This window comes from Pteronotus mesoamericanus, unplaced genomic scaffold (assembly GCF_021234165.1).
Source record: "Pteronotus mesoamericanus isolate MK-2021 breed Mesoamerican mustached bat unplaced genomic scaffold, CSHL_Meso_final contig_75, whole genome shotgun sequence".
NCBI classification, from domain to species: domain Eukaryota; kingdom Metazoa; phylum Chordata; class Mammalia; order Chiroptera; family Mormoopidae; genus Pteronotus; species Pteronotus mesoamericanus.
This window is the reverse complement of record NW_026555249.1, coordinates 7,904,451-7,921,462: the sequence shown is the minus strand read 5'-3', so window position 1 is coordinate 7,921,462 and position 17,012 is coordinate 7,904,451. Positions and strand designations below refer to the sequence as shown.

Here is a 17,012-nt window from a genome sequence, read left to right as displayed (position 1 = left end):
GGCAGCGGGGAGTGCCGGTCCCAGACACAGCGGCTGGCCCCACGGCCCAGCTACACGACCTGGGACAAGCTGTTAACCTTCTTCTGCTGTGCTTGACTTTTCTCATGTAAATATGGTTAGTGAAGTACTTCTCGCAGTATTATTCTGAGGGTCAAATAAAGGAACATGTTCATGAAAGCACCTGGAACGGTGGCTCCACAAGTGTTCAATAAATATTAGCTATTGCTAATGTCATATGTTTTAAAATCTATTTATTAGAAAACAATAGACTGAAATACCACTGATGTAAATAAGCATCGCTCCATACTGAAGCTATATCAAACAACCTATAACAACACATTAATTTGATTATAATGAAGCTTCGTTAACAGTAATTTCAAATTAAAAAAAAAAGAATAACAGCAATTAAAGACCAAATCAACTCAAGATAAAACCTATGATGCTCTGATAGCATCCATTCAGGCATTTATTCAATAAATATTTACTGGGCATACACAGGCACAGGAAAATAAAAATAAGATTAAAAAGTCCCTGACTTTTAAACCTTAGGGGGAGATAAAATAAATGAGCAGGCAAATAAAAAATAAAACAAAATAATTACACAGTGGTAAGTATTATCAATACAATAAAACAAGGCAAAGGGACAGAGCTCCAGAGGCAGGAGAAGAGGAAGGGCACTACACTCGTCCATCCAGGCCGAGAACCAGACTTCTGAATCGATATTCACAAACACTAGACTGCTTTGTGGTTCTGAGACGGCATTTCACCCGCGGTCAGAATGAGAAGTTGGCAGTCACATCCAGGGCAGTAACCACCGCAAAGCTGTACAGGCAGCAAGGATAACAAGTACAAAGGCCAAAAGGTGGGACAAAGCCTAGTAATATTTGAGAGCAGAAAGAGGTCAGCCAGCTTAGAGTTTAGTGAGCATGAAGGAGAAGAAAAGATGACGTTAAAGAGGGAGGCAGATAACACCAGAGTGCTGCATTATTTCACTATCTGAGTCACCCTTTTCCTATCCAACATCTTGAGCCATTGTTAGGTAATTAATCAGACACTCCTGAAGTATCCTGTCAAGACGGCAGCATAGGCAGACTTGGCTTGCCTCTTCGCACAACCACATCAAAATTACAGCTAAAATATAAAACAGCTATCACTCAGAACCAACATAAATCAAGTTGAATGGAAGTCTGACAACTATGGAATTAAAGAAACCACATCCATCCAGGCTGAGCTGCAGACTGGTGACATCTCTAAGATCCCATCAATCTGGCTAACACTGTCTGACCTGCCTTTGAGATCCCAAGAGACTCCACCCCACCCAAATTTACCAGCCCACCCAAGCTGCTTTTCCACATGAATGGCTGGACTTGGCCCATGCTTCACAACTTCCTAAATCCTCTCAAACAAGCAGCAGCTGCCCTCAGGGAGCCTGAGGCCCAGAACAAGCAGCCCAGAGTCACAACTTGGCTTCACCTGGAAATCTCCAAGCCCAGCACAAGAAGCAGCCATCTCAGACTGCTTGATAGCTCAGGTGGAATGGCCCCCTGCACAGCAATGCACAGGTCAGGGATCACCTTGGCCTGCACCACCCAGGAAACCCAATGGACAGCTTCAGACCACGTCAGAGCACCACCACCCTGCCCCTGCACAGCTGATCCTCCACGGAGGGCGGAGGTTGGTGGTAAGTGGTCACAGCCAATTCTTGCAGCTGACTGGCCTGGGTAAATCCTTCCCATTGATCTGCCAACAGCAACCAAGGCTTAACTACAAGAGGAGGGTGTACTCAGTCCACACAAAGAATGCACCTCGAGTACCCAGCTTGGGTGATAGGGGAGGCTGTGCCACTGGACCCTACCACAGGACACCTACTATGTTAGGCCACACTACCAAGGCACAGAGTCAAAGCAGCTCTACCTAATATACAGAAACAAACACAGGGAGGCTGACAAAACAAGAAGACTAAGAAAGGGCCCAAATGAAAGATCAGATCAAGATCTGAAAAGCTCCAGAAGAAGAGCTGAAAGAAATAGAGATAAGCAATTTATCAGATGCAGAGTTCAAAACACTGGTTATAAGGATGTTCAAGGAACTCAGTGAGGACCTCAACAGCATAAAACAGTCAGAAACGAAGGATACACTAATAGAGATAAAGAACAATTTAGAGGGAAACAATAGTAGAGTGGATGAAGCTGAGAAATCAATGATTTGGAACATAAGGAAGCAAACAACAACCAATCAGAACAACAAGAAGAAAATATAATCCAAACAAAGACAGTATAAGCAGCTTGTGGGACAGCGTTAAGCAAGACAATATTCGCTTCAGAGGGGTGCCAGAAGGAGAAAAGAAGGAGCAAGAAATTGGAACTCTATTTGAAAAAATAACAAAAGAACACTTCCCTAAATTGGTGAAGGAAATAGACATGCAAGTCCAGTAAGAACAGTCTCAAATAAGTTGGATGCAAAGAGGCCCACTCCAAGACACACCATAATTAAAATGCCAAAGGTTAATGATAAACAGATGGGAGGGAGGTAGGGGAGAATGCGTGAGAGGTGAAGGGATTACTAAATACAAATAGGTAGTTACAGAAGAACTTATCCGCATGACCCATGGACATGAACGAGGGTGGAAGAACTGCCTGAGGGAGTGATGGGTGCTAGGTGGATAGGAGCAAAGGGAGAAAAATGAGGGCAAATGTAACAGTACCATCAAAAAAATATAATTTAAAAATAAAAATAAAAAGGTGAGATTTCAAAATGGAAGATTGTTTTAAAAAACACAACCTAATTCTATTACTTGAATGTTTTCGGGGTCTACACATCTAGATAAATAATATTCTGGTCCCTATATACAGGCCTGTAGCAGTTCAAAGCATCATGGAGCAAGCAGTGTGTGACCTAGCCTTCTGCAGCAGCCAGGTCTCCACCAGTGGGCGAGGCTTGCAGGCAGGCGGCAGGGCAGAGGGGTCAGTACAGGCTAGGTCACAAAGACAATGAAGTAGACGGTGACCAGGAGGAAAAGAGTGGTCTAATCTGATTTTTTAAAAAGTTTTTCTGTTTAAGCAGAAATTCATGGGAGATACTGCAGAGTTGATTACAGACCAACTGAAAGGCCGTGTCTGAGGAAATGTGAGTTACATATGCAGTGTGTGGCGGGCACTGAAGCGCCCATCACCCGCATCTAGGCAAGGCAAGACTCTATGAATATGATGGATCCCCATTTTCCTGCAAAATCTTTGTCTACAAATAGTGATTGTAATACAGGTAAATACAGCATGTTCTTTTAGTAAAGGGTCTAGTGTGCTATAGATTCTCAATAGCTACTGAAGAACAGCAGCTTTGAGCAAAATATGTCCAAAGACTTTGGTAGGTGTTTTTACACAAACAGGTATTCATAAGGTTATATGTACTGGGATAGTTTAAAAGCCAGAAATTATACTTGAGAGACACATGAAAACAATTTTTAAAAATTCACCCATGTTAATACAAATTATTTATTTATACATTATTAAGGATATACCAAAACTTACCTCACTATCTCTCTCATATTCTATCTCATTGTGTGTTAATATAACTAAGATAGTTTTTATGCTACTATCTCTGACATTCCATATTATTTTATATTAGTTTCAGGTGTACTGCATGATGCTTAGACAATCATATAATTTACAAAGTGATCCCCCAGTATTTTCAAGTACCCACCTGGTACCATATTTAGTTATTACAATATTAGTTTTTAATGCTAGTATTTTTTTCATGTCTTCTTAGAAGTACACTGACAATCTCACTTTATGTTACCTTTTCAGAATGCATTCATTCACTCATTCACTCAACAAACAGTTAATGAGGATCTGCTATATACTAGGCATTGTTCTTTGCTCTGGAAATCAAGCAGGGGGCAAATGCGACAATATTCCTTTCCCTCATGGAGCCAAATGCTATTGGAGGTAAACAGCCCACAAATACATAAATGTTCAGTAGAGTGTGTCAGCTGGTGGTCAGCCCTATGGGAGAAAATAAGAGTGACAGAGAGTGCTGTTGCGAGATGGAGGTTGCCATTTTTACAGGGTGGAGTCGGGGAGCCTAGCTGAGGCAGCCATTTGAGGCCTGCACGGAAAGGGGCGAAAGGGGCGAGGGAAAAGCATGTGAACGTCCAGGGGAAGGGTGCTGCAGGCAGAGGCGTTCCGCGCCTGATGAGGCCCTGAGTCAGGGTGCATGCTGCTGCCCCTCCAATGTGGCCTCCCGATCTCTGCACCTCCCTCACTTCACGCCCACCAAGCGCTGACCTCCCTGCTGCTGCTCAGACATACGCAGGTGAGAGGGAGAGGAACCAGGGAGGCAGTGTACAGGCTCCTCTGAGGAAGCCACCTCCTCCAGCTGGAAGGCAGGCTGCCACCATGACTGACAGGGACACTGGGCACACACTTCTCCTGAGCAGCTCTAACAGCACTTTCTGCAGTGACGGGATTGCGCTCGACCTGTGCTGCTCAATGAGGAGCCACCGGACACATGTGGCTACTGGGCAACTTCCCGTGTGGCTGATAGGACAGAGGAACTGAAATTTTAATTGCGTTTTAACGAACTTATTGAATAAATTGAAAGAGTCAAATGTGGTTAGTGGCTATCATTTTGGCCAGCATGAGTCTGGAATAAAGGTAGGTCTTGAGAACACAGGAATGTATCATGAACAGACAGACATCTTACTTCTTTAAAAAAATATTTCATTTAATTTGCCAATGTTCCACTTTGCCCATTGAAAATTCTATGATTATGGCAACTGCGATAGCTTTACTTGTCACGAAACTTGGTTAACCATTATTTACCACGTAATCCTTTGGCTTCTAGGTAGAAAACCTACTTCTATTAGGCTTTCTTACCTCAGCTTTAGTGTTTCCCTATGAATGGTTTATTATTGCTAAAGTGATAGTTAAGAAATGTTTTTAAAAATTTGTTCACTTTTTTATTAGCAACAATTGAGTTTTTATTTATTTTTAAATTAAATTTATTGGGATAACATTGGTTAATAACATTATATAAGTTTCGGCTGTACGATTCTGTAACACATCATGTGGGCTCACCACCTGAAGTCTAGTAAAAAATCTGCTTTCAAAATCAAGCTGCATTAATTCAACAACAATAAAAAATAAATCAAGCTGCATTTCCTGTTAGCAAGTTTCTTCTTACCAATGTGATTTCTCCTCATGTGACACACTTACACATAAATGTAAAAATATGAATTAAAAAAAAAAAAGGGAGGTGGTATAATAAGCAATATATTCCTGCACTACTGAATTCTAACACAATAGAATCAAAGGCTGTGATTAGCAGAATGGCTAGAAACGCTATGGGGGCGGGGGAAGGGCTGTCATTCAAACAGCTTTGTGTTCTTCAAACCCAGAAACGGAAGATACTCCTTACATAAAGAGATACACAAGGCTAATCATTAAAAACTATATTCAACTTTATAAAAATATAAAGGTTCCAAGAGAAAGGCATGCATATACATATATATATGTATATATATACACATATATATACATCTCATATATATATATATCTATCTCATATCAAACATACCATTATATATATCTATCTCATATCAAACATACCATTATATATATGTATATCTCATATCAAACATACCATTATATATATATATATATATATATATATATATCTCATATCAAACATACCATTATTAAAGCTACACAAAAAAACTTCATGGTTTAGAATTTCTGTGTTTAAATCAACAGTACCCAGGGTCGATGAAAGCCAGTTACTAAAAAATTTATTGCTTGGTTAAAACTCAGTTTACAATTCAAAGGATTTTAAAAAATCTCTGTGCTGTGATGAAGCTTTATGGGGTTTACAGTGAAGATAAAAACAGAAATAAAAAGATCTGACAAACAGAAAAAGCCAAAGATATTTCCACCATTATAAACAGGGATTCTTTTCCTCCCTATCATTACTTTTCACTTTATTCCAAGAAAACTGACTTTAACTTGTCTGCCTGAAAGGGCAACTATGTTTCCTGAGGTCCCTTTCAAAATGTAAATATTGGATGGTCAATTTTATTTGAAAGACATTATTTTTATAGTTTTTTAAAAAATAACTAGAATGTAAACTTCATGAAGGCAGGAATTTTTGATGATCTGCAGTATGTCCAGTTCCTAGAATACTGCCTGCCATATAGTAGTTACTTAATATTTACTGAATTAATAATCGAACCAGAACCTTTTACTAAAACAACATAACTAAATTGCATTATAACATCAGTGCAGATTTCTATATTAACATTAGTAACATAGAATCATTGCACTTATCAAAATTCATATTTTACTACAAATTCTTATTATACATAGAAAGCCCTTTTTAAAGCTTATTGGTAATTTCCAGAATTAGTCCAAGTCTAGAATTCTATGGTTATAGAATTCTATGATCTGTTCCAATTCAAATTTTATTTATTATAATAATGATAAACTGTAAAGAAGAAACTAAAACCTATGCAAATGGAATATTAAGGCAAAATATTATTTACATTACTAAAGAAATAACTGCAAAACAATTGATGGAGCACCCTGAACATTTCATGATTTTCTTAAATCTTTCAAAGGGTATTTTCCAGTTGTCTGCTTAGTCTTGTTTTATATTACCATCAAATCCTTCATTTTCAAAATCAAGTACGTACACTGAAATGCCATATAATAAACTGCACTGTGCTTTTTAATTTTTATACCAAAGGCCTAATTTATTTTAAAAACAAAATCTAACATGCACTGGAAAATATCAAGCTGGGATGTTTGTGGTAATGCTGTTTACTGCAAAAGTTCCAATGTTTTATCAACACTGAAGTTTAAATTAGGGATAAACTTAGGAAATTAATTTTCATAATATTTTAACATGTTTGTGTAATATATAAGGTGATTTTCTTCTAAGAAAAACGGACGTAAATGTCCTGGACTTACAGTCAGGTTTCGGTCCCAGATCTGTATGCTCCCATTCTGGCAGGCGGCGGCTACAAGGTTCCCATCTCTGCTATACGTGCACGTGGTGGGGATTACTTTCTTACCCTGCATCGTCCGTGGTTTAAACACACTTTTTTGCTTCTTTGGATTTTCAACTTCCCATAGCCTCACAGTCCTAAAAAGAATAAGGAGATTTTCATGTACCAAAACAAAGGAGTTTAAAATACAAAAGAGTCCATTAAGACTGCTTTGACTTTTAAGCATATAAATTTAATAATTATTTAAGAAATAAAATGTGCACTGTAAAACATTCTCCAGTTATAAATGAAGCTACTCACTGAAGTGAAGTGACCCATCTTGAATCATGTTGTCAAATCAAAAAGCGAATAGAAAATTCTACTCCAAATCTGTCAGCCATTGGTCCTGACCCCCTAGGGCAGGGGCCCCCAAACGGCTCTGACTCTGCAAGCTGACCTCTGAGATCGCTGAACATCCACTCCTCTACATACAACATTTCTACATCACCTGTTACGTGTGAATGCACTGTCATATAACATACGCTAGAAAACACACTGAAAAACTAGGTCATTAAAAAAGAATGATGCCCTCCTTTAGGGCCCAGGACGATGCCTCTTGGGGAGGGGTGAAAACAAAGCTGTCAGCCCCTGGGTTTTTAATGTTTGCATTAAGGAAAAAGCAATGGCACTTAGAGCCGGGGTGAGGACAGGACACCCTCCTGCTCACAGTCTCAGCCAAAGGAGTCCTGTGACTGAGGGGGGCTAGGAAAAAACTCTATGTGCCCTAGAGAGAGAAAAGGGGGGGGGGCAATATACAGAAAAACATAGATGAGCTCAGAAACTTCTTGGCAGAAGTTATCTAAGCCAAACCACTATGGAACAACATTTTTAGAGTTCTGAAAGAAGAAAATGTCAATTTAATATTTTATAGCCAACAAAAAAATATTTCAAAATTAAGACATTTTCAGATACACAAAAGCTAATCCTTTCCTTTAGATGTGTACTAGAAGAAATGTTAAAGTTCTTCAGGAAGAACAATCATGACACAGTTGGAAATCTAAAGCTACACCAAGAAACAAAGAGTGCTGTTAATGGCAAATTTAGGGTAAATTTTAAAAATGTTTAAATCTTTCTAAAAGACAAATGGCTGTAAAGCAAACTGAATAATATATTGTGAGGTCCATAACACATGGTCAAGTACACGTATGCCAACAACAGCACAAAGGCTGGAAGAGAGGGGTAGGAGTATACTGTTTTATACCGTACTTGAAATGGTATAACAATATTTGATGAAAGGTTCTAATGCATTCAAGGTATCTATAACAAATCCTAAAGTAATCACATTTTTATAATGTAAATCTAATAATAGAGATAAAATGGAAGTAAAAAATTAATCTTATAAAAACAGGAAAAAGATAAAGAACTATGGAATAAATATAAAACAAGTGGCAACCTCATTAAAAATCACATTAATTGTGAATGGCCTAAAAACTAGAATTAAAACTAGAATTAGGCAAAAATTGTCAGATTGGATTAGACAAAGGCAAGACTCAGCAAATTCTGTCTTTAAAAACATATAAAAACCTTTAAATATAAAGACTTGACTAGGCTAACAGCAAAAGGATGAGGAAAAGATATGTCATGTAAACATAATCACAAGAAAGCTAGAGTGACCATATTAATGTCAGATAAAGTGGATTTCAGAACAAGGAATAAAACTAGAGACAAAAAGGAATATTTCGTAATGAATCAACTACTCAAGAAGACATAACAATCCTAAATACATATGCCCAGTATAACAGAGCCTCAAAACACAAAACAAACTTAACAGAAATAAAACAACAAATCCATACTCAGAGGTGCAAACTTCAACAGCCCTCTCTCAGTAATGGATGGACAGAACGAGATTGCTCTCCACACACGTGTTCAGTCAGGGCATACCTGTCACTCAAACGCACTACCAAACAAGTTGAGCTAACTAACATTTAGGTAACACTTTCCCCAACAACAACTGCATGTGCGCTCCTTTCAGGTACACAGTGATCGCTCACCGAGACAGACCACATTTGGGGCCGCAAAACAAATCTAAACACGCTAACAAGAAAAAATCATACAAAGATATGTAAGTAAATAAGCAATCAATAACAGAACTGTTTCTGGAAAGATACCTTTTCCAAAAGGTTAAGAAATTAAGAATACAAATGTGAATAATCCATGGGTCAGAAAAAGAAATCACAAGAAATAAGAGAAATACTTTGAATCCAACAAATATAGAAATATAATACATCAAAATGCATGGTGTTCAGCTAATGCAGAACAGAGGAAAAAAAACAGAACTGCATAAATTTAAAAAAGAAAAGCCTCAAATCAATGACCTAAGATTAAACCTTAAGAAACTAAAAAAAGGAGAGAAAATTAAATCCAAAAAACAGCAAAAGAAAAGACATAATAAAAAAATGAGAGTGCAAATGAATAAAAAACAGAAGAACGATAGAGAAACCAAAAGTTGGCTCTTTGAGAAGTGCAATAGGATTAATAAAGCGTACTGACGGAAAAAAAAAAAAAACAGGTGGAAGACAGTATCAAACACCAATACCTTGAATGAAAGGAAGGGTATCAGTGTAGAGTTTAACAACATTAAAAGGATAACAAAGGAATTTTATGAACACATTTACATACGTACATTTGATATTTTAGATGAAATGGAGAAATTTCCTTGAAAGATACAAACTACCAAAGCTCGCTCAATAAGAAATAAATAACTGGAATATTCCTGTATGATTTAAAAAGCTAAATGCATAGTTTAAAATCTTCCTACTAGGAAAACCCTCGACAGCTTCACTGTTGAATTCTGCCAAACATTTAAGAAAGAAAGAAAACACCAGCCCTACACAAACTTCTCCAGGAAACAAAAGAGAAAACACTTCGCAAGTCATTCTATAAGGCCAGCCAATGCCAAACCGAATTTCACTACATTGGATACACAGACCCACAGACCCACAGACCCAATGAACAGATAAAAATTCTTAACCATCAGCAAACTGAAACTAGCAGTGCATAAAATGATACTTCACAAGTATGTGGTATTTAAACCAGGAATGCAAAGGAGAATGGAAAGGACTGAAAATAAAACAATATAATGCACCTTATCAACAGGCTATAAAAGAAAAAAGATATGTAATGACCTCAATTCATGCAAAATAAGAATTAGGAAGAAAAAAACAACATCCACTGATGATTTAAGAAAAAAAAAAAATCTCAGCAAACTAGGAATAAGATGGAACTTTCTCAACCTGATAGAGGACATATGTGAAAAATTTATAGGTAAAATACTAAACAGAGAAAGGCTGAATGCTTCCCTTTATGCTTGAGAACAAAACAACGCTGTCAACTCTCATCGTTTCTTTATTTAGGAGTTGCTAGCCAGCACAATAGAGTGAAGGAAAGGAATTAAAGGCTGGAAAGAAAAAATAAAACTGTCTGTATTAAGAGATCACCTGATCACCTATATAGAAAATCCCAAGGATCTACAAAAATTCAATTGGAACTAATACGTGAGTTCAGCAAGGTCACAGAATACAAAGTCAAAAATCATAAATCAATTTTATTTCTATTAGCAAGCAACAAACAATTTGATGCTGAAATTGTGAAAACCATACCATTTCTAGCAGCATGAATAAACATGGAATCTGACATGATAATGTGCACTAGTTGTATAGTGAACACAATAAAATGTCTGAGAGGAATGAAAGATCTACATAAATGAGAAGATGTATTTATGGATCAGAAGAATCAATATTGTTAAGATTTCAATTCTCTCCTAACAAATCTTTAGATTAATGCAATCCCTATCAAAATTCCAGCACTTTCTTTGGCATAAGAATTGGGTAAACTGATCCTAAAAACTTGTATGGAAAACAACTTGGAATAACTTAAAAATTTTTGAAAAAGAACAAAACTAGGGGAACTCTACCAGGTTTCCATATTCTAACTCCCATTGTAACACCCATCACGTAAGTTTAATTACACATATTACCATTTCTTCCTTCTACAAAGTGAGCTCCTTAAGAGCAAGGGCTTTTTTTTTTTTTTTAATCTTTTTATGCCTAGGGTCTGCACCATCTCTTGAACACAACATACTAGGTCCTCAATAAATGTTTGTTAAACGAATGAAATTCGCTGCCTATCAAAGCATTTTATTAATCAACTCTGAGGCATAACAATGAAATACGATTGATTTTTAAATGCAAATACTTCAAATAGCCAGCATTTTGGGTCAAATATTTATGATTTATTCCAAATGAAGGATGTTTTCTATTAATAATTTTTGTATGGCTTCCCCCCTAAGCTTTGCTTGGGAAATCAGTCCATTGTTTGGCATTACCAAACTCAAGTTTCCAGAGATGTTGAAAGCAGTGCCTGACATAAGATTGCACAGTGAATTTTATGTGACCAAGAAAAGGGTTTGGAAACAGTGCACCAGAATCACAGAAAGGCACCTTGGAACTCAAGGATTTTAAGCAATGTAGTGTGGAGCCAGGAGACTTAACTTCCATGTTACAAGACACTTTGACAGCTAGGAGCCATGAGCAGTGTGACAGACATTGCTAGCAGCATACTCCAACATCCACTCTCATTTCTTTGGTTCAAGTCTGTATTCCCCAGCCTCTGTTGCAGCTAGATGTGATGAAATGTGGCAACTACACTTTGGCCAGTGCAGTGTAAATGGAAGGCTAGTGTGGGGCTTTGGGAAAGTCTCTAAAGGGGAGTTTCAGACCCTTTTCTACCCCTTCCTGTTCACTCCTGCCTCTGCAGCAATCTGGATCTGATGCTGGTCTCAAGCAGCATCGTATCAGAGCAACAGACAGAAGGCGTCCTGGTCCTTAATAACACTAGAGCCACCCAATCGTGTCTACTTTGTCTACTATGTCTAGATTGGGGGCAGGGGTGGGGGCGGGGAGAAGAGGGGAGGGGAGAGAAATGGAGGGGTGGGTGCGTAGACAGATGGTATTGGGGTATAACATACAAAAAGGGTAGACAGATGGTATTGGGGTATAACATACAATAAAGTTTATCATTTTAAATGTATAGTTCTGTGAGCTTTGGCAAATGCATAGTTTAATCACTCTAAAAATTTCCTTTGCGTTGCCTCTTTATAGAAAATCCCTCCCTTCCCCAGCTTTAACCCTCGGCAACTATTGACCTGTTTTTGCATCCCTATAGTTCTGTTCTTCCAATATTATAAAATGGAAATCACACTGTAGGTAGCCTTTCAGTCTACTTCTTTAACTGAGCATAATGTACTTGAGTTCTCCTTGTATATACCTGTAGTTCATTCCTTTCTGTGGTTGAATAACTTCCCACTGTATGGATATACAACATTTTGTTTCTCCATTCGCCAAATGAAGAATATTGGGTTGTTTCCAGTTTGAAGTGATTATGATTAAAGCCACTATAAATATTCACATTCAGTTTTTGTTTTGTAAAAATAAGTTTTCATTTCTCTTGGCTAAATGCCTAGAAACGGGATTACTGGTCATACGGGAAATATATGTTTTAGCATTAGAAGAATCTGCTAAACTGTTTTCCAAAGTGACTGTCCTGACTTGCATTTCCACCAGCAATGTAAGAGTTTCGACTGCTCCATATCTTTGACAGCACTTGGTATTACAAGTTGTTTTGTTTTGTTTTGGTTTTTTTTTGAGCTATTCTAACAGGTGCATATTGGTATTGTCATTTTAATTTACATTTCCTAAATGACTAATGATGCTGAGGATCTCTCCATCTACCAGCTGCTATCCATTTTTCTTCATTGGTGAAATATGTCTTCGAATCTTTTGCCTGCTTTAAAATATTTAGTTGTTCATTTTCTTATTATATCTTAAGTGTTCTTTAGTCATTCTAAGCACAAATTCTTTTTCTAAAAATTATTATTTATTTACTTTTTAGAGGAGGGGAAGGGAGGGAGAAAGAGAAGGAGAGAAACATCAATCAGTTGCCTCTTGTAAGCCCCAACTGGGGACCTAACCCACAATCCAGGCATGTGTCCTCACGAGGAAGTGAACCGGTAACCTTTTGCTTTTCAGGGTGATGCTCAACCACTGAGCCACACCAGTCGGGGCTGGATACAAGGTCTTTATCAGATATGTGTCTGGCAAATATTTTTCAAGTCTCAGCTTGCCTTTCATTTTTTAAAATGGTATTTCAGATAGCAGATATGTAAAATTTTGAAGTCCTATTTATCAAAATTTATGTTATAGCTAAGAAATCTTTGCCTAACCCAAGGTCACAGAAACTCTCCTATGTTTACTACTGGAAGTTTTATAGTTTTAAGTTTTACAACTAGGTCCATGGTCTGTTTGAATTAGTTTTCACATGTGGCATGAAGTCAAGGTTCTTTTCTTGCATGTAAATATCCATGGTTTTGGCAACATTTATATCTGAGCATTATAAAACCTTACCCCCTGCTGAATGCATTCTATGGCTTGTCTCCTGTCTCTGTTCATTATGCTTCCTGCAGTTAATATGCACAAAACCCTGGGAAATAACCTTGTGTGCCTTTTCTTTCTACACTTGGCTCGGCAACAGTATATATAAATTACAATAGTTCCTCCTTTTTTATAACTGATCATCTCCAAAAGTCAGATGATACTTTAGAATTAAAATATGAAAGGACACACATAAGTATCTTTATCATTATCTGACTTGTTAAAAGTTCTTCATCGCTAGAACTGGGATAATACCTCTGCAATGAGGAGATGTAAGGACTGAATGAGATCAGGGATGTAAACGTCTCTAGGACAGCACCTGGAACACAGTAGGCACTCAATAAATACTAGTTCCTTCTTGCTCTTCCTCTCAGACCATAAATAAAATATTAAAGCTAATAAACCCAACAACAACAAAGTATGTTCCATTTATTTCAGCGGTATATTAACAGCTTGAGCTAGTTATCAAAATAACAGAAGGGGGGAAAAAGGAGCTAACCTAGCATACAAATGTATGAAATATAAATTTACACAGCATCTGATGGTGACTAATTACACTGTGGTTTTATGGCTCCAATTCTCTGAATCTGTGTCCTAGAAAATGGATGTTAAAGTACCAAGGCATTAGGTATCTGTCAAAACACTGTATGCTGAAGAACACATATTTTGAAACTTGAAGTGAGATCTGGTCTTGTAAAATTAAAACTGTGTTTCATTAAAAATATTTAAAAATAGAAGTATCTGCCTAGGCCTCTGGAAACACAATGAAAACACCCAGCAGATAAGAAAAAAACTCAGGTGGGGTCATTACATTGCCCCAGGCACAAATGCTTTGTCTTAAAATTCTGAATTCTTTCCAGATGCAAGCTCTAAACTTTCTGGCATCTGCTGCATAAATGCATCACAGCATTTGGCAGAAGCCAAGGGAAGCATTAATTTTGCATGGAAATCACTTAAAAGATCTTAGTTTAGTTTTTTCTTGAAAGACTACACAAGCAACTTCAGTGATGTAAGAGTCTTGAAACTTGGTAGCTCTCTTGGCAGAACAACTCCAACAACCTTCTTTTTGAAAATGCCCATATATTAAGGTATTAAGGTTCCACAGAAATGGGAAAAATGTCCTAGCTTCAATATAAACTCATAACAATCTTAATAAACACAATTCACGTACATACACAGAGTAATGGTGGTAAGAATGCAACTTCACTTAAGAGAAATATTCTGTACTAATGTTTTATATTTACAATTATTAAAATGAGGCCTTATGAAATCTAACATCAAAGTAGGGAATGAATACTACGATAAACACTTATTCTCTTACATCTGTGGCCAACTGATTTTCACAAAGAGGCCAAAACAATTCAATGGAAAAGGAATGGTCTTTTCAAAAAATGGTGCCGAGACAACTAGATATCCACGTGAAAAGAGGTGGATGTGGACCGGCTTTTACTTCACATCATACAAAAATTAACTGAAAATGGATTATAGACTGAAATGTAAAATTCTTAAAACAGGACCTTGGATTAGGGAATGGCTTCTTAGATGCAACATCAAAAGCACAAATGATAAAAAGAAAAAAAAAGATAAATTGGACATTGTTAAAATTAAAAATGTAGCTACTTTCAAAGATACTACGAAGAAAGTTTAAAGATAAGACACAGACTTGGGAAAATATTTATAAATCATATATATGATAACAGAATGGTATTTAGAACACCTAAAGAACTTTTATAAGTTGATAAAAAGCTAAGTGATCCAATTTTTTAAATGGGCAAGAGATTTAAATATGTTTCACTAAAGAATGTATGCAAATGCCAAATAAGCCAGTAAAAAGATGCTTGACATTATTATGAAGAGAATAAATGCAAATCAAAATTACAATGAGATACCACTTCATACTCACTGTAGCTATAATCAAAAAGACAGACAATAGTGTTGGTGAAGAAGTAAAGAAACTGGAACCTTCAAACATCATTGGTAGGAATGTGCAATTGTGGAACCACTTCGGAAAACAGTCTGGCAGTTTTGTAAAATAGATTTACCACGTGACTCAGAAATTCCACTCCTACGTATCAGCCTAAGAGAACCAAAGAATTTCCCCATGCAACAACTTGAAGTTCAGAGATGCATTATACATAATAGCCAATAACTAGAAACAACCCCAATGTACATTAACTGATGAATGGATAAACAAAGTATGAAACGGCCACACAATGGAAAACTGGCAATAAAAAAGTGATAGACATGTACGAGTATATGACTGAGGCTGCCGTACCAAATAACTACAAACTGGGTGGCGTCAAACAACAGCAATGTATTCTCCCACAGCTCTGGAGACTCTAGGGGAGAATCCCTCCTTGTCTCTTCCACCTTCTGGAGCCTGTCAGCCTTGCCTGGCGTCCTTGGCTCATAACCCATCACTCCCATCTCTGCCTCTATTTTTACACAGCCTTCCTCTCTGTGTCTTGTCTCCTTTTCTACCTCTTATAGGAATACTTGCACTGGATTTAGGGTCTGCCGGGATAACCGAGGATGATCTATCTTAAAATCCTTATCAATCACCTCTGCAAATGTCCTCTTCCCAAGCAAGGTAACATTCACAGGTTCCAGGAACTGGATAGGGAAATATCTTTTGGGGAGCAACTATTCAACCCACTGCTCACTATAATATGGATAAACCTCAAAACACATTATGCCAAGTTAAAGAAAGTAGACACAAAAGGTCGTATGTTGTATGATCTCCCATTTACCTGAAGTGTCCATAAAAGGCAAATATATAGACAGAAAGCAGATTAGTGGTTGCCTTGGGCAGGGGTAGCAATGGGGAATGACCGCACTCAGTTTCCTTTGGGGGCGACGGAAATGTTGTTAGTCAGATGGTTGTGACGGCTGCACAACTGTAAATACACTGAAAAGCTCCGTTCGCCTCTAGTTCCAGCTGGAATCTGTATGGCTGAAGGTCCCACTAAACTCCTAGACTGACTATCAGTAACGAAACATTTCTGAGGACCGCTTTAAGAAACTTCAGATGAAGAAGGTCCTCAAATGGAATTAGAAGAGATTCTCAATTTAAAATATATACCAATATCCTTAGTTAACAAAAATTTCTCCCTGCTCTCATAAACCAAATAACCCTAAAGCTCTTTACGAAACACTTTTTAAATCTTTCATTTCATTAAATCACACAGGTGAGATCAGGGTCTGGTATGTAGGTGAAGTGAAGAATCCTGAATTACACAGGGCACGCTGGCCCAGGAGACGTGCGTGGCCCCCGCGGGCGGGGCGCTCAGCAGCTTCCTACCAACGTGAAAGTAAACTGCGATACCACATGCCAAATGTTCAGCTGCTTAAAGTTTTGTGTACAAATACAAAATATAGAATGTATGAAAATATATTATACATTCATACCTGCATCTCAATAAGTGGCCTTAAATATAGCAAGAGGGAAGGGAAAACTCAGGTGTATAACCAAATATCTTGTGGCAGTAGGTACCTTTTTCGCCCCCTTCTAAAACCTTTTATTTTAACCTATCATGAAGCTCACA

At 37.5% G+C, this 17,012-nt stretch overlaps 1 protein-coding gene across 1 annotated transcript in view; it reads right to left on the bottom strand.

Annotated features, from left to right (window-relative positions):
- WDR70 (WD repeat domain 70) overlaps window positions 1-17,012 on the bottom strand; it is a 222,567-nt gene that overhangs the window by 86,027 nt on the left and 119,528 nt on the right. The window contains exon 10 of the mRNA XM_054583951.1: window positions 6,963-7,137. Within this exon, the coding sequence (XP_054439926.1) occupies window positions 6,963-7,137 (175 nt within the window). The remainder of the gene's footprint in view (window positions 1-6,962; window positions 7,138-17,012) is intronic.